Raw genomic sequence first — 25,054 nt, forward strand, 5'->3', positions numbered from 1 at the left:
TATTTCTTAATTCTTGCTGTTTCTTTTCTTTGTGGCACCTTGTCATGATGTATATTTTAAAATGTGCATGGCTTCTAGTATGACAAACTGAAGAAAATGAAGAAGTAAAGCCCCTTATCTCTTAATTTCCTGTATTTTCATGATATATTTTGGATATGCTGTCTCAAAGACTGTCCACATTCCACTGCATTATTATCTTCAAGGTGAAATTAGTGTTCATTATCAAAGCAAAAACTGATCTATACTGAAAAAAAAAATCCAAATAGAAATATCCCAATTTTGCATGTCTTTTTTATTTGTTGATCATATTTCTTTTTATTTCCCCAAATTATTTCATAATAATTTACTAGTACACATAAAATTCAGAAATATAATTAAATAAGATGAAGCAGCAGAAAAGAAATAATGGAATGAAGGTCATAATAATGGAGCCCCAAGTATGAACTTTGGCTTTAATTGATCATAATAATAAGAATACATAAATCATTTTCTTTAATTTTAAGAGCTGGAAACTATTTCCAAGGATCATAAAGAAAACCCTGCATCTTCAAAGATAAAGTGTCTATAATGCCATATATTCATCAAACACAGCCACAAGTTTCATGTTTCTTATAAACCAAGACATCTATCAAAATGCTATTTTTTTGTTAGAATTATGATTTTCAAAACAAATGCAAGTCTTAAAATAATGCCTTCTATGAAACTCAACTACTTTTTGTTGCAGAAATTCCTTTGAGTTCACAGTTCTATCAGAAGAGGAAGTCTACACTGAATTTTTTAGAGGCTTTTTCTTTTTTAGATTTTAAGTTAAATTTCAATCAGCATAATTTGTAACATGAGGAAAATCCATTTTTCATTGACTTCTTTGGCTGTTTATCCTCTCTTTTATATACATCACAATCAAAATTGTCTCCAACACTTCTAGCAATCTCCTGTTCAGTCAATGTATAGGGCCTCCCCATACATCATGAAATGAATTCCCTTTGAAGTCAATTTGTGTTCTAAAAGGAATGGAGAAAACCCTGTCAACAGTGGACCCAAGAATCATACAAACTCTGTGTGTTTTGAAAGGCAGCTGCTTAACTAATGTTCCACTCCAACAAAATGTGTTCTTTTCTAAGACAGTTATCTGCACATCCTTAGAACCACGTCTAAGAGCCTCAGCAAACCTTCGTGAGAACTTAGGTAAATTGGTTTACTTAGTTGTTTTATCAATTGCTCTATTAACTCCTTAAGAATGATACAAGGGGGGAAAGAGGCACAGTTTTCTTTAATAGAAACTGCTTTGTTAGCTTTTTCACACTCCATATATGACTTTAACACATGACATGTAGCCAGAAACTGCATGTTATCATAAACGTCAATCAAAAAGCTCAATTAAACATTGACCAATGATCAAATCTTTGATTAATAATATTTGCAAAGAATTATGATAAAATACCAACTTGCATTTCATGTGTTTTAAGAGCTTTCTGTATTTCTCTCTTACTCAGCTTACCACTTTCTCAATTTGTATCTAAGGACACATTTAAAGTGTCTCCTCCAGAGTTCTGGCTAAGAACTTATCCAAGGACATATGGAGGCTCAAATAAAAACAAGCTCATAGGTATTATTTAACACAGGTCAGAATGGCCATCACCAAATATTTATAAACAATAAATACTGGAGAGGGTACAGAATAAAGGAAACCTTCTTACACTGCTGATGAGAAAGCAAATCAGTACAGCCACTATGGAAAACAGTACAGAAGTTCCTTAAAAAGCTAAGAATAGAGCTAACATATGATCCAGCTATCCCAATCCTCCGCTAATACTCAGAGAAAATTCTAATTTAAAAATATACATGCACCCCAACAACAGCACTATTACAACAGCCAAGACATGAAAACCACCTAAGCGTTCATTGACAGATAAATGGATAAAGAAGATATGGTGTATTTATACAACAGAAAAGAATGTCATAAAAAGAATGAAATAAGGCTATTTGCAGCAACAAGGATAGACCTAAAGAATATCATACTAAATGAAGTCAGACAAAGATAAGTATATTATATCACTTATATGTGGATTCTAAAAAAAAAAAAACAAACCAATACAAATGAACTTATTTACAGAAGAGAAAAAGATTCATGGACACACACACACATACACATAAAAAAAATTACTAAAGGGGAAAAATGGTGGGAGGGATAAATCAGAAGTATGAAATTAGCAGATACATACTACTATATATAAAATAGATAAACAACAAGGACCTCCTGTATGGAACAGGGAACTATATCCATTATCTTTTAATAAACTATAATGGAAAAGAATCTGAAATATATGTGTATTTATGTGTATAAAACTGAATCACTTTGCTGTACAGCAGAAACTAATGGGATGGAGCAGGGGTCTGTAGGGCCCACCCTGGTACAAATTCTTGCCATGTCTCCTGTTTCTTGTTTGCAGAAAACAGGCTCCATTCATTCCCCTTGACCTTCCCTGCATTCTAAAGGGGTGATTCAAACAGTTGCTGATCAGGAAGGCAAGGGAATACAGACACAAAGGAGGAATGGTCAATTATAGCCTTGGAGCAGGGTCCTGGTTCTTCCTCTGCATTCTTTATATACACACAGACATGACATTATCTTTGAGTTCTTCTGTAGGAACTAAGGCTCCCACCCAGGTGGAGGACGGTTACTTCAAGCTGAACACAATGAACAAAAGACTCCTGGAAAACTGCCCTGTTACCTTACCACCAGTCAAAGAGAAGAAAGTCTCATACCCTGTAATCCTCACACCAAATTTTGCCTTTAAAAGCTTCTCTCCCAAAATGATAGGTGAGTTCATGTTTTTTTTGACCTCATTAATGCCAGGTTCTATTCTAGTAGCTTTCAAAATGTGGATCATGGGTAGGGTACATCAGTATATTACAATGGGTCTAAAAATTCACATATCCAGAAAACAAGTTAGAAATATTTTGCACCTATATACACAAATAATTCTCAAAGATACTTATCTTAATTAGGTTATAAGATACACTCATTTTAAAGCATTAGTATATTTATGCTACTTTGTATAATTATTTTCTCAGTCACTGGGTACTAAAACTGCCAACACATCCAGTTCTTAGACTTGAAATAATGAAAACCCTTCTTAATAGGAACAGGCCTATGCTAATAATCATGCAGAGGCTATGTTGACTGAAGAAAAGATGCACAACTTGAGAGCTGTGAGTTAAATCTCATTTGGGGCAAAATGAGGACTGTAGCCAGGGAGGCAATACCTTAGAAAGCTCAGCAAGACTGCTCCAAAGAGGCATTGGGAGGAAGTTCAATATATAAGGTTTTGGAGAAGGGGGAGTCCAATGCAATCAAGTGTGTACTTTACAGGAGGTTTTCTGCTAGTCAGGAGGATCTTATGTCACCATGAAGGGATTTAGTGCTTTTATAGACATGAGGTCAAGGGTCAATTTTACAGAGTTGACATATCAAGTGCCAATTTGTAGTTTACACATCAACTACAAATTGGCACTTGCCAAATGCATTGCCAATAACTGAACAACAAGGGCATTTGCCACCTGCCTCTGCAGAGACTGAACACTGTGCTCTTGTAGCTGTTGACCTTCAAAACCCACCGAGGGAGCTCAGGGTAAAGTGAAGCACTCTTTGCTCCATGGAATCTGGTGGGACAGGTCTTTACATAGGTGGATATTTTTAGGAACAGATTTATGATCTCAATCCTTGCATTTCCTCATATCTACATATTGACCTTCCTCCCAATGTCTCTTTGGAGCAGTCTCTCAGAGCTATCTGAGATGCTGCCTCCCAGGCTACAGTCCTCATTTTGCCCCAAATAAAACTTAACTTACAACTCTCAAGTGCATCTGTTTTTAGTTGACAGCTACAGCTGTTGCTTCTGTCATAGCACATCCACTGGCATTCTCCAAGATAAAACCCATTAACTGTTTCTAAGCCTCTGTGGGTATCAGAACGATTTTCTGACTTTGGTCATCTCAAGTAACACTAATTCTGTGCTTTCACTGAAAATTTTAAACTAAGTATCTGATTTTTAGTGGGCTCTTGACTAGAGACATTTTCTTAAACCTGACAGAATGACACTGAAATTCTGAGAACCTGAGGCCTTCTAATCTCTTTAAAACACAAGAAATCCATTTGTTGGATACTCCAATTTATGCATGCATTTACTTATCTGCATATTCATTTTCTCATTCACCATATACTTAGGAGCATCTTTTGCGTGCAAGGATAGGCACTGAGTGCTGATGCTACATACACTCTTTAAGAATTTAGCAACTTAGCTAGAGAGACACTACGGATTACAAAAACAATTTATTACCAATACAACATCGTTATATGTGTGTTTGAGGAATTTGAAAGGGGAAAATTACATCAGGAGAGGGTGCAAAAGAAAACCAAGACACAGGAGACAGGGTAAAGGAGGTATCTGAATGTTGTGCCTGATCTAATATACAGCTTATGGATGGACATGAGTATGGTATTGGAATGCTGATCAGCATCCTAGTTTGAGGAAAGCTACAGGTTAAAAGATGCAAGCAGGAAAATACAAAAGGAATGGAATACTGATGGTAGAATACCTGCCTATGGAAACAAGGTTGGTTAAGACAGGAAAATCAAAGGCTGGTTGAAAAGACCTTGAATGCCTAAGAATTTTTATTTTTCTGTTGTGCAGCAGAGAGTCCCAAAGTTTTCTGAGTATGATCATGACCTTTATTTAGCCAAACACAGTGCACTTGAGAGGTGTCCAGCATCGCTTTAAATCTTTTGCAAATAATAACACATTTATTCTTCTTAATGAAGCCACATAGGACCATGTGGTACTCCCGGATACCAAAGCCTTTCTCGGTTGTGTTCCCAGTTTCTTGTTTGTAGGAAATAAGTTTCAGCCTCCATGACCTTCCCTGAGTTCTAAAGGGCAAGTTCAAACAGTTGCTAAACGGGAAAGGGAGGAGATGCAGAGACAAGGGAGGAACAGCCAGGAAACAACAGTGCAGTCTTGGGGCAAGGTCTTGGTTCCGCCTCAAGGGATACTCATAACAAAATCTTTGAGCTCTTCTATAGAATTACCACCCCATCCAGAGGAAGCATTCTTCACTCCATAGAGAAGGTCGCAGCGTGATAACATTGAAAACCGCAGATCGTCAGAAGACCACCGGAGGCCAGATGAAAGGGATGCCGGCCCTACACACACTGATTCTTATCAGCAACCCTGCCCTTGAACCATTGCCATAAAACTCCTTGTCAAATTCACCCCCTCACAGCTTGGGACACAGTTTTTAAGGGCACAAGCCCCTCTGTCCCCCTTTGCCTGGCAAAGCAATAACGCTAGACTTCACCCAAAACTCTGTCTCCAATATTTGATTTGGCACTGGTGCACAGAGGTTGAGTTTTTGTATCTATAACAACTTTCTGAGGTAAGTAATTTTAACATCCATGTATTTGATATATACTTTTAGAGCTAGTAAACTGAGAAGTTAAGTAAGTTGCCCAAGATCATAACTAGGAAGAGGCAGGACTGGGACTCAAGCCTGGGTAGTCTGTTTCCAAGTTTTATATTCTTATCCATGAATCTATCAAGTGAATGAGTAAAACCAATTTTTAAGAAAATCAATCTGAATGTTACATATTGGTTTCTTTAACTGGAAAGGCTGGGAATGGAATTAGATTTTCCAGTGGTACTTGCATGGGGTAATGTTATTTAAACCAGAATGGAGGTTGTAAGTAATGGCTGGATGGGATAAATTCGAGAGTCATTGTGAACTCAGATAACAAACATAATGACTACACAAGTTAATCCATGTCAATTCTCAAACAATCCATGTGTATGAAACTTAGATGTTAATCATATTTTTTAAATGCTTGATGAAATCTGATCTTTTAAAACTCAAACTCAGAAGGCATATTAGTAAAGTTTACCTAATTAGTAAATTATTTTTTGTTGATAAGCAACAGCCCAGTGTTAACTGTGAAAATATTGACCATGGTTTGCTAAGTTCTATTTTACATGTTAACTTTCTGTTTGTGTAATTTTGCATTTTTCTGATTCCTTACAGCCGTTAACTATGTCTTTGTGAATTGTCTGTAAGCTTTCTGGGATATAAATTTCAGGTTATTTTGAAGTTATGCCTGTTTGTATCATTCGCCCACTCAAGATATCACACATTCTTCCAACCACCCCCTACACTTGGAACAGGCACTCAATTAATATATGCCAGGCAGGCAGGCCACCTTGCTCTTCTCCTTCAAAAACTCCTAAAAAACCATCTGCTCTGGGAGGCATTCCAGCTAAAATAACCACCTACTACTTTCAATTGCCTATAATATCTACATCCACTTTCTTGAGCACAGCTGACATATTTTACCATTACAAATTCCATGAGATATTTTTTAAAATATCTTATCATGGTATTTAACCTTCTCTCAAACATCTACATTCCCTTAATAGATATTCTTGCAAGCTTTTCTTTCATGGCTGATTAAGGAAATACCAGCTTCAAAAGAATAAGAGAATTAACATTTAATTTGTGTGTGATTCTTGAGTCAAAATGTTTAGCCAACCCAGTTAGTTATTCTGTTCCAGTTTTGGGCCAGACTCACATGGAGAACATTCAGTGAAACCATCTAATTGGTGACTTTATAAACATACTACATAGCATAGAAAGTAAACAAAGGAGTACATTGTGTAACTAAATTAGTGGACTTTGATTTTCAAAGCTCAGTATGGTTTACTTTTAAGGTAAAAATAACACTGTAATTTTATGATATTTCTGATAAATTATTTCATAGAATAAAAAATAATATAAGAACACATTTTGTGATTATGCCACATAGATACAACAAAGTTGTTTTTCTTATTTTTGAAATATTACATTCATGTTTGTCTTGCTGGTTAATAACAAAATCATGAATGCCTGTGAATCACCTACTAATTACATAAACATGCATATCATTGTGGGGATGGCATTATCCAGCTAATCAACTAAAGACACACATTTCTGACTTTTTAAAAAACCAGGCCTACTTGAAAGACAAGGGGCCTTTGTTACTTCCACAGCAGAGATTTACACTTCAAGAGACAGGTACCAGAAGACTGAAATGAATTAATGCACAGAAACTGCACAATAAGGAGACATAGTAGTGATCTCTGCTAAACGAGAAGGGCAAAGCCCTACTGTTATTGGGTGGCAGTGGTGGGTGACAAGATGGGAGAAAAACTGCTGGTAATGGAAAGACAAGAGATTATGTCCAAGTGTTGCTTCCCTCACTCTTCTGGTCAACCACTCAGATTGGAAAAGGAAGATACCTACATAGGATGAGGCAATCAAAGAACCTATGAGCAACCTAGGGACATTCCATCTGTGAGTAGAAAGAACAATGTTTGTATAATTCCATGCCCTACATGGCATAGGCCAAGTGAAGTAGTAATGGTGAAAGAGGTGTCCAGTCAAATGCATCTGGAGAAAGACCTTGAGGGTGACAGAGACCTTAGTATGGCAAAGAAAAAGCATCTTGGAATTCTAAGACCCTTCCAAAACATGGATTCAAAAGTGTTAAGAGGATGAAAGAGGAGGAGGCATAGATTAAGGACAAGTTGGTAGTGAGTGCAGAATGCTGAGAAAGAAAGCCCTTACGCAGTCCACAGTCCTGAGGAGCACGTATCAGCCATCTCCACAGAGGATATCAGACAGAGGAAGATGCCCAGTGACTCCTGCTGCATTTCATTAGAGATAGAGGCCACCTGATAGAGATCAGATAGTTTTTTCTGTGTTAAGAGGAAATGTCTTATGCCTTTTGTATCCAAACACTGTTCTGGGAAGGAAAATGGGCAGGACAAAGGCAGTGAGTAGAGACTGATACCTAGAAAAACTGGGAAGCTAAATGAAAGAGAAAAATCTTTTTTTTTTTTTAACTTTTTATTTTATACTGCAGTATAGCCAATTAACAAAGTTAAATCTTTTTTTTTTTTTTTTTTTACTTTTTATTTTATACTGGGGTATAGCCAATTAACAAAGTTGTGATAATTTCAGAAGGATAGCAAAGGGACTCAGCCATAGATATACATGTATCCATTCTCCCTCAAACTCTTCTTATATCCAGGCTGCCACATACACTGAACAAAGTTCCCTGTGCTATACAGCAGGATCTTGTTGATTACCCATTTTAAATACAGCAGTGAGGAGTGTCTACATGTCGATCCCAAACTCCCTACCTCTTCTCCCCATTCTTCCCCCCAGGTAACCATGAAGTTCATTCTCTGTAAGTCTGTTTCTGTTTTGTAAATAAGCTCATTTGTACTGTTTCTCTTTAGATTTTGCATGTAAGGGATGTCATACAATAAAGAGAAAAAAGTTTTAATAGAAATGACAAACATTTTAATTGACAAAACCAATTGTTTACTCCTTCAGTGAGAATAGGGACTCAAAAACAAGAAGAGATCAATTATAGAAATTAAAGAAAGGCACTTTTTTGCACAGATTTATGATTGCTTTATATTTTACTGCTTGTATTAATATAGTTTATTGCCAAGGCTAGTAATTTTTATATAATAATATGAAATGAACTTAGCTACTCTTACCATTAACTCTATTCCACAAATATTTAGAGATCATTAAAACTTCCATTGAAAGGTAACAAGAGACATTTAAAATTTATATCCTTCGATACACTTTGAATATCTACTGTGTACTAGGCACTTGATAAAGAAGGTACAAAGATGAATAAAGCATGATCTCTATCTTTAAAAATTAACATAATCATTTGTAACAACATTCAAAATAGACTTTCAAGACAATTTCTACTTTTTTTTAAAGTTCTTTTTGAAGTCACTCAACAAGTTTGTTTTGAGATCTATTTGGAAAGGTACACCTGTTTTCTGACTGTTTAGAAAATATTAATTATCACCATCAATATGCTTGCAATATTTCCTGCCAAATAGAAAAGAGCATACGTGACATACATCTCTGAGCTTGAACATCTCAAGATCACACAAAATAATGCATAAAAAGTAAATTAAAAATTGTACATCAGTATGTACATGTATTTTATTATTTAAAAAATAATGACAAAGGTCAAAAATTTTTTTAGAACACAAAAAACAAGCTGATAATTACCTAGGATATGTTAACACTTTTATTCTCATATGAATTTAAAACTATTCAACTATGTATTTTAAGATAATATTTAATTTGAAAATAAGGATAAACTCAGAACCCTAGAATTGCAAATTTTTTCTTTTAGTACAAAAGTATTTATGCTTCACTTCATCTATTGAAGCCCTGAAGAAATATTTATATAGCGACTAACATTTAGATAACTATTGTTTGCAAATCACTTTATAATACACTTTCTTGACTGAAATTTTCAGATAAGAGTCCATTTGTCCAAACAGATATATCTATATGAAGGTAAAATTAAACCAGAGCCCTATGAAGGCCAAAAAAAAAAAAAAAAAAAAAGGTCAAATGAGACTGACTGAGTTCACACTGCACAATGTAAATCATAAATAGTAAACAGAAATGGTACAGGTAATATAAACTAATATATGCATGTGCATGGAAACACAAGTAGCAACGGCTTATGCATATTGTGACTAGTACATGCGAGTCATAGTTCTTTGAGTTCTACGTTAACTCATACACTGCTTTCCTACTCTCAAGGACAGAAATTACTGTCATGCCTTTTTAAAGAGAAGGAAACCAAGGCACAGAGAGGGTGCCCTGCTCCCCCAATTGGTAAACAAAGGAGTCTGGATTGAGATCTAGGCTGTCAGACTCCAGAGCGTGTCCTTGTCGTTGAGGACACTATAGCCATCACCATCACTATAGCCATTTCTAAGATCAAATTAAATGTTTCTGGTATCCTAACAAATAAGCAAAGCTGAACCAGATACAGACTAAACACAGAGTATCTATTTCACATGTCCTAGTTCACAATTTTGTGTAACACATACGGATCAGAACTAGAATGTATTACCTTTTGCAGAGAACTCTTTTCTCCACAATTGCTCAAAACTCACACATGATTTAAGATTAGAAGTCTACTTAAATTCCTCATCCACAGTACAAGTAAGCCCCCATGTATTACAAGTTTGCTTTATGTCATTTCACTTTTGTGAAAGACTATTTTTCCTAACTTAAAGAAATCCTGACAGGGTCTTCACTTTATATGGAAAAAGGAGAAAAGCAAAAATAGTGTTCAGGTTGATTTTGTAGTAACAGCAGGCACCCCAACAACAGAGTAACACATTCAAGCTCCTTCCCTGAGAACTAAACTCGGCATTTCAGCAGTAAGTCATCCCAGTTCTGAACTGCATCTGTGAGCATCTCTACTTTATCTTGAATTATCTTGTGTATCCACAAGTTAGCTTCTTAGCTTTACGTTATTTTGGCTTAACAAAAGATATCATAAGAATGGCCCATTTTCAGATAGTGAGGGAAACCTGTATTTCTCAATTGTATCTATTGTTTATGTCCCTATGGTATAGAACTGGAATTTTCTCCCCTCCTTTCATACCCTCTGATATCTACCCTCACTCTTTTGAACATTTTCTACATAATTATAGTTTTCTATCTCCTCCAGGGGGTAAATTCTTCTGTAAAGGACCTGATAGTAACTATTTAGGCTATGCGGATCACATGGTCTCTGTCACAATTCAACTCTGCTCACGTAGTTTGCATACAGGCATAGATAGCAGAAAAACCCAGAAACTTGGCTGTGTTCTGAAAAAAAAAAAACACCTTTTTTTTTTTTTTCACAAAGCAATCAGAGAAATAGAACTGGTATGGGACACTATAGTTTTCCAACCCCTGATCTATCTTGCTTGGCTATACTAGAAAGTGATCATAGCTTGTGCTGTCTTCAGGAGGGAAGGATATTCTGAAAATGCTCTTCCATCTAGAGATACTGCTGAATTCTACAGCATTCTCTGTATGTACACGTGGGTTAAGTTGCTTCAATCATGTCCGACTCTTTGTGACGCTATGGAGCCCGCCAGGCTCCCCTGTCCATGGGAATCTCCATAGGAGAATACTGGAGTGGGTTGCCATGCCCTCCTCCATGGAATCTTCCCAACCCAGGGATTGAACCCACATCCCTTATGTCTCCTGCATTGGCAGGTGGGTTCTTTATCACTAGTGCTACCTGTATGTATCTATCAACTTTATCTTCTCTTTTTGACCATGATTTTTATTGGAAAATCATCTTGAGCAAATTCCTGTGCTAGCCTGTGTTTTCACGAACATTAGGTTAAAGTGCCTGCCTTCAATGTGGGAGACCTGGGTTCAATCCCTGGATTGGGAAGATCCCCTGGAGGAGGAAATGGTAACCCACTCCAGTATTCTTGCCTGGAAAATCCCATGGACGGAGAAGCCTGGTAGGCTACAGTCCATGGGGTTGCAAAGAGTCGGACACGACTGAGCGACTTCACTTCACTTCATCACATCAGAGAGGTACAGTGAACCAATGACGTGTCTGATCAAAATCATTCCAGTTTAGAGGAGGTAACTTCCACGACCAGGAATAATAACATACTTTGTAATCTAAATTCTGTGCTCTTTTTACTATCAGACAATTTTTGCATTACATAGAAAAATCATATGTGATTATCAGACACATGCTATCTTTTTTTTTTTTTTGGCCATGCAACATGTGGGAACCTTAGTTTCTCAACTAGGAATCGAACCTGTGCTCCTTGCATTGTAAGAAGAGTCTTAACCCCTGGACCACCAGGGAAGTCCCATGCTATTTACCTGTTAAATACTAAATTTTTCAAAAACCTCCTACTTCATTTTCCATTTTCTGTAAAACACTTAGTATTTCTCACCTGCCTTCCTAAATTCCAGAGAATTACTGGCCCGTTTATTCTGACATCAGTATTCCTTATGCACTTCAAATGATAGTAAATTCTGATGGGAATAAAAAGCAAAGAAAATGGAATTACTTTAGCTATATCTTCTGCGTTATTCAATTTAATCTTTTAACAATGCTGAGAACTAGGAATTTTATTATTCTGTAACTGTTTCTGTTGTTTTAAGTGATAAAATGGTGCTGATTGGAAATAATCTGCCCAAAGTTTCAGAGCTGGTAGAAAGCAGAAATAGAATTCACACACTGTGTGCACTTGCTATGACAACATGACAGGCCAATTTCAAATTTCCACATCATCAGTCTGCTTTTTCTTATGTAAGCTCTGTTTAGAGTCTCAACAATTCTTAATGAGGACCAGGAAAACTTGCTTGTATCATTTGAACAATAAAGTTAAAAATCACAGAAATAACTTCAATATGAGTTTTATTACTGTTTATGTGCTAGAGAGCTTGAAACATTCAGAATGAAATTAAAATGCATTTCATTGGTATGGAATCATGAACATTTGTCAAGCTGTTTTGTGCAAATTCTCTAGGTTTTCACAGCTGTGTAAAAGCTCCCTCAAAGAAATAATTGCAGAATGAATAAAAACAGATGTGGCATTTTTGCATATTATCAATAAAATCTCCTTTTATCTTGCCAGTGTCTTACCTTAACTTCATTTATGTCATAATTCTGTATATAACATGCATAAAGAAAGTACATGACATTTGCAGTGTATGTAACAAGGTTTTCTGGTTACTTACATTTCTCTACAGATTATCTTTGAGCAGGAGCTAATTCTCTATGTTTTCTAACTAAAACCCAACTTTTCGTGATGTACGGTCAAAGCTACACCAAACAATCTTCACTCTATTAAAAATAATTGAATCAGAACATTTAAAGGTATTTTAAATGAATGTGCACTGAACAGTCTCCAACTTGGTTCAGGAAATAGATTTAGGAAAGTTTTTAATACTCTGAAAACTTTAAGAAGAGGAAATTACCTTTGGTTATTTAAAGCTAGAGAAAATGAGGCTTTAGAAATTTAAGACAACGTGCCATCATCAAGCACAGGCAATGAAAGAGTTTTTCTTTTTAAAAAATCACTTAGTGTTTTGCTTTTATAAATTCTGTTTTCACTGTTGGAAATTCAAACACCATAGAGTACTTTTCAGTAGTCTTTCTATTTGTGGGACTGAGTTAATTTTGTGTAATATAAAGTTAAAAATGAAATATAATCATTTATAGTATCTGACAATGATTTAAGCCCTCAACATTAGAAATTGAGGATGTTAATATACATGCACAAACTGCTTCTATGTGACTTCTGAAAGATTAAACTGCAAGATCTGTGTGGACAGAGCAAGAAATTAAATCAGGATATGAATGAGTGTAGTTTTATTAGGTAAATGTTCCAGCAAAGCCTAATACTATTGCTTTACCTAAAAAGTTAATCACCTCTTACATTATTTTTCCAATTGTTAACCTTCCAAAGAGTAATGTTAGCTTAAATTAACTTGGTATATTGGCTGTAGTCACCTAAAAGTTCACACAGCATAATATTTTACAGCTTTTAATTGTTTCAAGTTTGTATAAAGGATTAAATATATTTTAACTTGCATCTATATAACAGACATGATTATTTTATTCTAATCTGAAAACCTAATTATCACCTTCTTATGAAGGACAGGGAACAGCTTTAGAGGCAAATTAATGTATCCTATCAGTGGGACAGTTTGTCACTTTATTAAATAATCATCATCTTGGCAAACTTGGCAAACAAAATTGTTACAAGCTTCATCAAATGAAGAAAAGAGGCTGGACCCCCTCACACTATTAAACATTAAAATTAACTTCCTGCAGGTTTCTAAACAGTTTACTACACTTTCACTGTGTTGGATCATAAAGTAGAAATGAGAATTTTTAACTTCTCTTTATAACATATGAAGCAAACATATTTCACAACAGCTTTTAAAAGTAAACAGATTTGGGCAACTCAACAGATATAGCATGTATTTAATCGAACACAGTTTAAAAGTATGCTTCACGTTACAACAACAAGAAATCAGTGTGTGCTGGTAAAGAGGGCATTTAAAAGGGCCAGCATCATTAAAAACAAATTAATATTATGAAGCAATTACCTAAAATACACAGTTGTCAATAAAGTATATACGTTAAAAAGCTTCTCTGAACTTAAAAATGTTTTCCTTATTTTCTTATCTAAATGGAAAATTTAAGAAAATAATAATAAATATATGTAAAATATGAAATTAGCTAAAATGCTTTTTAAAGAAAAATATTACATTTTCTAATATTTAGAAAATAATATTTTTGCAAGATCATTAAATATTCTAAGCCCAGGAGGGGAGGGATGTTGAAAAAAATCTTAGAAATAATTTATGTATTATAGCATAGTAATGTTATTGGTCTTTAATTATCTAAGAATTGTTTTAAGTAATATTTTTTCTTAGAATGCCCTCAGTTCCAATTAGACAATTGCTACAGACATTTGGGCTTTTTTTAAATTAGTAACGTTACAATTAAGAAAGTATCAAAACAGTGACATTTAGTTTGCCTTAAGTAACATCCTTTCCACATCAGATTAAATCTGGTCCTGTCTATCAATTGTGATCAAAACCTCCTTAATTGGTTAGCAGGACTAAGGTACACAAATGTCCTTTGACCTCTCAACACAGATTGCTCAGATTTTGACTTTTTATAACAAACTCTCAAGTGTTCAAATACAACTCAAAGTGCACTTTGCTAAAACAGATGCATATTTACACAAGATAAGGACTACTGGTATAAATATCTACCTTCTGGTACTAACAAAACTCTCTGCAAAACAATTGCTTTGCCAGTGAGCTTATTAAGAACGAACTCCCTGCCTTGATGACAAGGATTGCTGCAATGACTGAGTGTGTGTGGGCCACCGCCCTCTGCTGGTTTGATTTTTCAACTTCTTTAAAGAATCATTTCAAGACTTGTGATGATAAGGATGTCCTGTCTTTCCTTCTGGAATTAAGGCTCTATGGAAAGGAAACTATGTAAGAATGTGAACTTCAAACTTAATTCCAGGAGTTCTAACAAAATGAAGTTTTCTGTGAGGGTCACAATAAAGGTAGATTCTTAAATTTCTTATCCCGAAACAATTAAAGACAGAATTTAATCAGCTAATATTCCAAAATAATGAATAATGCTTCTGAAAAAATAGCCTAAATAAGCAAATAAAGAAAATAATCTACATAAATGCCTCTTCCAAAACTAGTTATTAATAATGTATATAATTACCTATATTACTAGAGTTATATGTAATATAATTTTATCTTATAATATGTGAAAATACATTAATAGTTCACTAATAACTTTAAGTCAGTGTCTTCAAAAAGCCACTTATTATAGCAAGTATAGTTCAAAGCATCCAAACCCAGTCAAATGACAGAGTTATCACTAATCCGGATTTTACCAGTGCTCTAGCTTATAGATGATGTGCCAAGAATGGTTCTTTTAATAGCTCCTCATCTCAACCCCAGACGCTCCATAGAATGCCAGGCCAGTAAAAGGATCTACTGTCCATGGAACTGATCTGGCTTTTCCACAGACAGATATCTCACATTCAACAAGCAGAGAATCAAATTCATAATCTTCCTCCCACATACCATCTCCTCTTCCTATATTCGCCTCTTGGTTGGTATTGCTACCATTCTGCCTTCATTCAAATATTTTCATCCCCTATTTCCTTCAAGCCCATATTCACAGCCATGTCAATTACTAAGTCTGATAACATTGGCTCCTTTTCTAAAAATCCATTTCCTTAGTCTATATCCTGTCATAAACCCTATTATTGTTTCATATTACCTCAAGGATATAAAGTCCCAGTTTCCAGTGACACTATCCAAGTTCTTTGTGATCAGAATATGATCAACAAATACCCTTCAATTTTTTAATATTTTTTACATTTCAAACTCATCTATCTATCTATCTATCTATCTATCTATCTATCTATCTATCTATCTATCATCTATCCATTCATCCATCCATCCATCTATCTGAAACTATTTATGGTTCTCACTACATATGGGTGTGTTTTATGCCTCTTTACCTTAACATATGATATTTTTTCTGTTAACGCCACAATCACCTTTCAGAACCATGTTCAGGAATCACATTTTATACAAAGCCTTCCCTTGTGCTACCACATGAAAATTATCTTCACCTTCATATGCTTAGGTATGATGCTGTGATTACTGCATTCATTTCATAGTATGGTAAATATTTTTCCCATGTGTGTACATAGTTGCTAAGCCATGTCTGACTCTTTGTGACCCCATGGACTGTAGCCCACCAGGCCTCTCTGTACATGGGATTTTCAGGCAAGAATATTAGAATGGGTTGCCATGTCCTCCTCCAGGGGATCTTCCTGACCCAGGGATCAAATCTGCAATCTCCTGCATTGGCAGAGGGATTCTTTACCAGTGAGCCACTTGGGAAGCTGCTATTAAGCAATAGATTCCATGTCACTGGAACTGTATCAAAATCATCTCTTACCCTGAGCAATAAAACCATTTTCTGGTTAGTAGATATATACTAGATGACTGCTCATCAAAACCGAAGGCTTGTTAACTTGCTGAATATGTAAATTAAACAAGTTCCTTATAATTAACTCTATTTCCCAACAAAGAGTGGGAATAATGGTAGCCCCAATGTCGTAGGTTTGTGTGTAGATTAAATAAAATAATACAGAAAAACCATTTGGTAGCGTAACTAGAACATGGTGGAGCCTTTAAGACATTTGTGATGAGTTTTATTATAGTACATGGTTAGAACAAAATACAACTATCAGATTTGTAACTACTAGGCTATGAGAATATAAGATGGGTACTAATAAATATGATATTATGTTAAGTGTTCATGGTAATTTATGGTATTTCTTAATGAAATAATTTTTCTAATAATGAAAATGAATAAAGAGAAACAATACAGTATTTATTAGACTTTTTATTCTTTTATGCATGTCACGTAATTGTTTCAGCTAGTTTGTATATATCTGTATACTGTTTAGATAATACAAAACAGGCTAAAACATCTAGTTTGAAATGTAAAAATGCCAATAAATGTAAAGTGACTGAGTATGACTATAACTATAGTTATAGTCATAAATTCACAGATTACATGAATTAAAGGACATGAATGTTTCTGTACTTCAAAAGTTATTATCAAAATTCCAAATGACCTTTGTAATTTGAATATGCCTTAAAAACTAAAGCAAAATGTATTAAGTAAGGGAAAAATGTAATGACAGCAAGATGAAAATATGTAAAAAATACCTGTAAAGAAGTGAGTATGTCTATGTGTAAAAATAATCCAAAACAAATTATGCTGTCACAGTAAATAATGAACTTTTCAGCAAACTAGAAGGGTGACATAAGTGGCATATGCCCTGCCTAGAGATAAACAGACAAGTAAAGATTTAAAGTTACAAAGCTGATAAATGTGGGACTGACCACTTGTATTATGAACAGGTTTTATTATGTAAGGTTTTGTTCACACTATCAAGTATTTTTGTTACATTATTAAGCACACGTAATAGAAGATGAGGACCACAGAAATTCAGACATAACTGACTTCTGAGACCTGACAAAGTGAACTAAGTACCCTAAGGTCCATGAACAGCCCAACTCACTTTTACAATACATCTAGATTTTGGCAGAGTCTGCTGCTCAACTTCCATTTTCCTTTCTTCCTATGTGTAGCGCTTCCCAGGCTTCAAGTGGGCACCTATCCCCACAGTGGGAGACCACATTTTCCCGAGCTCTTGCCTTTCAGGATGGCTGTTTCAGAATCACACCGTGAGCAGAAGTGACATGTGTGACTTTCAGAGGAGGGACTTGGTGACGATGCTGTAAGCAGTGGACATGGCTATAGAGAAGACTAACTTTTAAGGGTAATAGCCTCTTTCCTTCTTACCTCCAACAGAACCAGACACTTCCTCCTAGTAGCACACTGCACTCAATTTTACAGTTAACTTTAGCGATAATTTTACCACATTTTATGGTGATTACATGTTTGGTTTGTCTTCCCCACTGCCCTAGAGGCTTTTCAAGGGCAGGGAGGATATTTCATTATTAACCTCACTTATTTTCCAAGCACTTTTATATTAGAGACCGGGAATAAACATTTCTCTCATGTTACATGACTGAGTGACTAACACACACATTGAATGGAGAGGGTACCATGGAATCATACACATTACCATATGTAAGATAGATGGCTAGTGGGAATTTGCTGTATGACACAGGGAGCTCAATCCCTCTGTGACAACCTAGAGGGGTAGGATGCGGTGGAGTGGGAGGGAGGTAAAAGAGGGAGGGGACATATGTATACTTATGACTGATTCATGCTGATGTATGGAGGAAACCAACACAATACTGTAAAACAGTTATCCTTCAATTAAAGATGAATTTAAAAAGTAATGGAAAAATATGAAACTGTGTTAAGCGTGTTTGTGTTAAAATTGTGGAACTTTTTAAAATTTGGTAGTAATAGTTTTTTTTGCTTTTATCAATAGACTGTAACTGTGTAAATCTTTAATTCTCTATTGAATAAGATATATGAGTATTCTTGGAAATTTAAAACATTCAGCCATAAACTAAGTGATTAATTTTTCGAGAGTCAATATTTGCCTAAGAGAATTATATATATTTGATGTATATACATGGTACACTTCTAACATTTTCGTTATAGGGTAAATCTATTGTTGATTAGTTAGACAGTTTCTTAGAAACTTATACTCAAGTTTTCTCTCGGCACTTAGAAAAATTTTCAGAGATGAGCCATTGCACACCAAAGACAGAGGAGACAAAGAGAGAGCTGGAAAAAATGAGACCCAAAGAATTCACATTTACTTAATTATTTGAAAATTCACATTTACCTAATTATTTGAGGATCTAGCTATGCTAGGCCCTATCATCTTTTATAGAATAAAATTATTTTAATGCTGATTGTAACTCCTTTAAAGCTTTCAGGCAGCTTAAAAGTAATTTTATAAATGAGCTTAGGACTTGCACAGATATTCAAATACCAATATTCAGCAGCACTATTCACAATAGCTAAAAGGTGAAAAGATGAACATTGGGGTACATGTGCCTCTTTCAATTCTGGTTTCCTCGGTGTGTATGCCCAGCAGTGGGATTGCTGGGTCATAAGGTAGTTCTATTTGCAAGTTTTTAAGGAACCTCCACACTGTTCTCCATAGTGGCTGTACTAGTTTGCATTCCCACCAACAGTGTAGGAGGGTTCCCTTTTCTCCACACCCTCTCCAGCATTTATTGCTTGCAGATTTTCGGATCGCAGCCATTCTGACTGGTGTGAAGTGGTACCTCATTGTGGTTTTGATTGTCATTTCTCTAATAATGAGTGATGTTGAGCATCTTTTCATGTGTTTGTTAGCCATCCGTATGTCTTCTTTGGAGAAATGTCTATTTAGTTCTTTGGCCCATTTTTTGATTGGGTCGTTTATTTTTCTGGAATTGAGCTGCAGAAGTTGCTTGTATATTTTTGAGATTAGTTGTTTGTCAGTTGCTTCATTTGCTATTATTTTCTCCCATTCAGAAGGCTGTCTTTTCACCTTGCTTATATTTTCCTTTGTTGTGCAGAAGCTTTTAATTTTAATTATATCCCACTTGTTTATTTTTGCTTTTATTTCCAGAATTCTGGGAGGTGGATCATAGAGGATCCTGCTGTGATTTATGTCTGAGAGTGTTTTGCCTATGTTCTCCTCTAGGAGTTTTATAGTTTCTGATCTTACATTTAGATCTTTAATCCATTTTGAGTTTATTTTTGTGTGCGGTGTTAGGAAGTGATCTAGTTTCATTCTTTTACAAGTGGTTGACCAGTTTTCCCAGCACCACTTGTTAAAGAGATTGTCTTTACTCCATTGTGTATGAGGAAACCAGAATTGAAAGAGACACATGTACCCCAATGTTAATCGCAGCACTGTTTATAATAGCCAGGACATGGAAACAACCTAGATGTCCATCAGCAGATGAATGGATAAGAAAGCTGTGGTACACATACACAATGGAGTATTACTCAGCCGTTAAAAAGAATTCCTTTGAATCAGTTCTGATGAGATGGATGAAACTGGAGCCAATTATACAGAGTGAAGTAAGCCAGAAAGAAAAACACCAATACAGTATACTAACACATATATATGGAATTTAGGAAGATGGCAATGACGACCCTGTATGCAAGACAGGGAAAGAGACACAGATGTGTATAATGGACTTTTGGACTCAGAGGGAGAGGGAGAGGGTGGGATGATTTGGGAGAATGACAGTCTAACATGTATACTATCATGTAAGAATTGAATCGCCAGTCTATGTCTGACGCAGGATGCAGCATGCTTGGGGCTGGTGCATGGGGATGACCCAGAGAGATGTTATGGGGAGGGAGGTGGGAGGGGGGTTCATGTTTGGGAACGCATGTAAGAATTAAAGATTTTAAAATTTAAAAAAAAATAAAAAAAAAATAAATAAAATTAAAGGATAAAAAAACAAAAGATTCCCCACTTTCTGAAAATACTGGTCATGTAGAAATACAAAGCAGAAAACACAAACTTCAAGATGCTGCATATTTGAGAATATCATCTTTCTCTCCAAAGAAAAATATATGTGGGAAAACCGTTTCTTTAAAAAAAAGTAAGTCTGCCATTCAAGGTTATCTTTAAGAATTAATTATATTTAGTCAGAAAATAATGCCGAGCATACCCGTATAAGAACATGTATTCCAAAAGGAAAAGCATTAGTAACTAATGCTTAGGTGGGGCAAGAAGCAATGGAGAGCATCTAATTAGTTCCAATTAGCCATGCAGGAGGATTACTCTCCAGGTAAAATTACCTTATAATGAGGTGATTAACCTCTTTGGAAAGAGTTCAAGATAGACTTACTTTACACTTAATATGTCCCATAAAGAACTGGTATAAAAAGGGTCTTCAAGGATCCACGCCAGGGATAATTTTTAACAGGAATCAATAGATTTTATTTTGGAAGGCCCCAAAATATTTCTATTGTATTATTGAAGGAATAAATCCTAAAGCATCTGGATACTATAAATGAGGCCTTTAAACTTCATATCAAATTAACTAACTTATCTGGGACTATCTTTATCTATACTAAAGAATGTAGGAATTGAACTCTTAATGAGTTACAAATGCAAGCCTCTAGATTACCGATGAACATTAAAGGAAAAAAAATCTGTCCTTCACACTGGTCAGTGTTACAAGCTCTTTCCCCAAAATCTTTTGTCCACGGTCTAATTAGTGCAGTGGATCCCCTCAGCCCCTAGAGCACACTAGGTTCTTGTTACAGTTAGACTAATGCTAAACCCGGGAAGAGGCCTGAACACAAAGAGAATGGAAGCTTCAGTGCTTCCAACACTAAAACACTTGGTAAATTGAGGATAGGGTTCTTAGGGCTCTATCTTCAATTCAGAGCTTAAAAAACAGCAGCTTTAACTTATGGCTAGGCTTATCTTTGGCTTTTCTCTTAAAATTGATCATTTATCATAGATTTCTTAAAATTATATGTATGTATATATATGTACACATTTATATATATTACATATATATATGCTGTCAGCTTAAACAAGAAATAATTTAGTGTTTCAATTTGATAATTCTTTTCTGAAAGATTCCATGTACACATAGAATCTACAATAATGAGCAGAAATTCTTTTAAAGTTGCCTTCTGTTTAAATTCTTCCCTGTAAGAAAATACTTTATATCTTTGATTATTTATGTCTTGGATTATTCAGTTGTGACTTTTCAGACATCATCTCTGAATTAACCACTGTTACTTCACAAATTTGGTTTCCTAATTTGGTATCCTAGGAATTGTGTTTGTGTGTGAGTCAAAAGTTTTGCATAAAACACTTGCAAATTCATGTAAAGCAAAAACACAAATCCTGAGAATAGAGAGGCAAAATCAAGGAGGAAAAATTTGGAATATTTGCATGGAGATGATACTAATAAAATATCTAAAAGTATCTTGCAAGCAAAAACTAGGAATGTTTCTTCTTCAGCTAAATCAGATAATATATAAGCAACCCTTAAAATACTCCTTAGAGCTCAATGTTCACCTTAGCTTGAGAGCCCCATAAATTATCCCTCTGTACTGTTACAATGTCGACTTTTCTCCCAGTTTACATTCTTCTGCAGGACCTAGAACCATTTATGGTTTCTGTATAACCCCAAATTCATTTTCCTCATTTGCCTTAGAGACTTTAAAAACTCAACTTCTGGTGCGCTGCCCATTACATGAAAAGAACTACTTATTAAATGTCTACAGAATAGTCAACCAAATCAATAGCAGACACCGATATTTTATCCAACTTCAAGACCATCACTATTCCTTTTCTTACTCCCCTGCAGTGTCAAAAATAAATTAAAAAAAAGAGAGAACAGGAATAAGAAAGCTGGAGAAAATGAAGAAAAGACAGAGTGAGAGGCAAAGATAGAAGAAAAAGTTACTGAATCTTTTCCTGATTTATGCTCCAGTTCTCACTCACTCTATTCCAAAGAGCTATCTTACAAACATGGTTTTGAACAACTCTGATATAAAAGTTAGCATTTCAGTTTAATGGTACCAGGAAATAATGCACAAAGATTCAGGGGAATCGAATCTCTTGTGTCAGTGTTCACAAGGCTTTAACTCGCTTAACCATTTATATTTCCACCTGCTCAGATCAGACACACATTTAATGAGTTTCAACATGCAAATGAAATTATATGGATAGGGTAGCTTAGTAACTAAATTATTTTAACTGCTATATTACAAATACAGCAATGACATATAATCATGAAAAACAGTATGATATGAAAAGCTGAAACTCTCAGAAAATATATATAGCATGTGAAAGTGAAAGTGAAAGTCGCTCAGTCGTGTCTGACTCTTTGCGACCCCATGGACTGTCCATGGAATTCTCCAGGCCAGAATACTGGAGTGGGTAGCCTTTCCCTTCTTCCAGGGGATCTTCCCAACCCAGGGATCAAACCCAGGTCTCCCACATTGCAGGAAGATTCTTTACCAGCTGAACCACAAGGGAAGCCCATATATAGCATAAATGTACCCAGATAAATAAATCTATGCAACACAAACGCACATTTGCATCCCCATGGATTATAGAGCTTGCCAGGGTCCTCTGTCTGTGGAATTATCCAGGCAACATTACTGGAGTGGGCAGCCATTCCCCTTTCCAGAGAATCTGCCTGACCCAGATAGAATCTGGGTCTCCTGCATTGCAGGCAGATACTTTACCAACTGAGCCACCAGGGAAGGTGTGTATATATGTACACAAAAGTATAAATCTATAGTTTACATACCCATCTATATATCTACACAATATATCTTATATGAGGATAATAGTCCAGCCATCTGTAAAAGCTGACCTAATAATGCTTATACAAAAAATGAAAGAAATGTTATTTAAATGATATAATTCAGTAGTCATTCTAAGTGCCAATGAAAAATGAGTAAGTTTTGTTTTTAAACATAGATCAAAGTTGTCTAGGTACACAGACAATAAAGACATAAAAATGCTTTAGGTCATGAGAATCTCATGAGTATATAATTCTGTCTAAAACGTCCCTGTTCAATTTGAAAAATTCTAATGAATACAGCTTCATTCAAAATACTAAATGACAAATATTTAAAATTTTAATATCAATAATGTCATTTCCCTAGTTGGTTTTTAAAAGATGGTATCATTTACAAATGTGGAAGTTTACAATGAAACATAATCTGTATTTTTAAATAGAAAAACATGTTTCACTATGCAATAATGAAGTTGTCTTGACTGGTGGATGCAAAAGTGGGGTCAAAGGCCTCAAATAAACTGCCACACAGAATTTGAACATTGCTTGTGAAGCTTTGAACGTTTATTTTATTGAATTCTAAGAATATATCGGGCTTCCCAGGTGGCACTAGTGTTTAATGAATCAGGCTGCCAATGCAGGAGACAAAAGACACGTGGGTTCAATCCCTGGGTCAGGACAACCCCCTGGAGAAGGAAATAGCAACCCATTCCAGTATTCTTGCCTGGAAAATTCCATGGGCAGAGGACGCTAGTGGGTTACAGCCAATGAAGTAGCAAAGAATTAGACATGACTAATCAGCTGAGCACACACACACAAGAATATATTATGACTGGTTTTGACTGATAAAAAATATTTGTGTAGTAAAATATCTCTTCAGATTGTTATAACTTGGGCAAGATTTAGTTTATTATCTTTTACTTAATATCACATGATATACAACTGCAAAATAATTATTGCATATACCTGTGTACAGAGAAGGTAATACAGAGAGACCTTTTCTATTCACTCTTTAGTTAAACACCATCACAGGGTGCATGCTGCCTCAGTCATGTCAGTCATATCTGACTCTTTGCAACACTATGGACTCTAGTTTGCCAGGCTCCTCTATCCACAGGGATTTTCCAGGCAAGAATACTGGAGTGGGTTGCCATGCCCTCCTCCAGGGGATCTACCCCACCCGAGGATCAAACCCATGTCTCTTATGTCTCCTGCACTGGCAGGCGGGTTCTTTACCAGTAGCGCCACCTGGGAAGCCCAAGGTAATATTAATAACTGAGAATTACATATTGTTAACCTATAAAGTTGATAATACAAGTGTTGTTAAAACAAATCTATAAGTAAGCATATGCTATTAATTAGCAAAGCATTCACAGTGCTCAGGGATTTATATAGTAAAAATGTGTTAACACTGCTGGCTGAGGTCTTGGGATATTAAATATATGAATACAGAAAAATCTTATAATACCTAAAGGAATAGTTATTTAGAATCAAGACTCATTGTAGGCATATTTCAACTCTCTTTCCATTATCTTTCTCGGCAATAAGTAGTGATTTCAAAAACAAATGTACCACTTAATAATGTATAATTTAATGAATAAATTTAGTAAATATCTGTTGAGTGCTCGTTAGAGTCCATGCGCTACATAGATGCTAAAGTCCCAGAGAGAAAGAGTCTCATTCCATGATCTCTCAAAGCCTATTGTCAGGGAAAGAAGTCAAGAATCACTCCACAGCGTGTGTTCTTAAAGGCAGAGGCAAATCTCCTAAATTCATGTTGACTATTAATCTGAGCAATCTGCAGAGCACAGAT

General features: G+C 35.4%; 1 protein-coding gene across 7 annotated transcripts in view; it reads right to left on the minus strand.

The window, feature by feature from the left end:
* DGKB (diacylglycerol kinase beta) overlaps positions 1–25,054 on the minus strand; it is an 877,599-nt gene that overhangs the window by 364,278 nt on the left and 488,267 nt on the right. Inside the window, exon 21 of one of the 7 annotated variants that reach the window (XM_069587584.1) lies at positions 10,766–11,925. The exons of the other annotated variants lie outside the window; for them this stretch is intronic. Within the exon in view, the coding sequence (XP_069443685.1) occupies positions 11,805–11,925 (121 nt within the window). The 3' untranslated portion in view covers positions 10,766–11,804. Of the gene's footprint in view, positions 1–10,765; positions 11,926–25,054 lie in introns of those variants that run through there. 7 annotated transcript variants of the gene reach the window in all.

This window comes from Ovis canadensis, chromosome 4 (genome assembly GCF_042477335.2).
Source record: "Ovis canadensis isolate MfBH-ARS-UI-01 breed Bighorn chromosome 4, ARS-UI_OviCan_v2, whole genome shotgun sequence".
Lineage (NCBI taxonomy): Eukaryota > Metazoa > Chordata > Mammalia > Artiodactyla > Bovidae > Ovis > Ovis canadensis.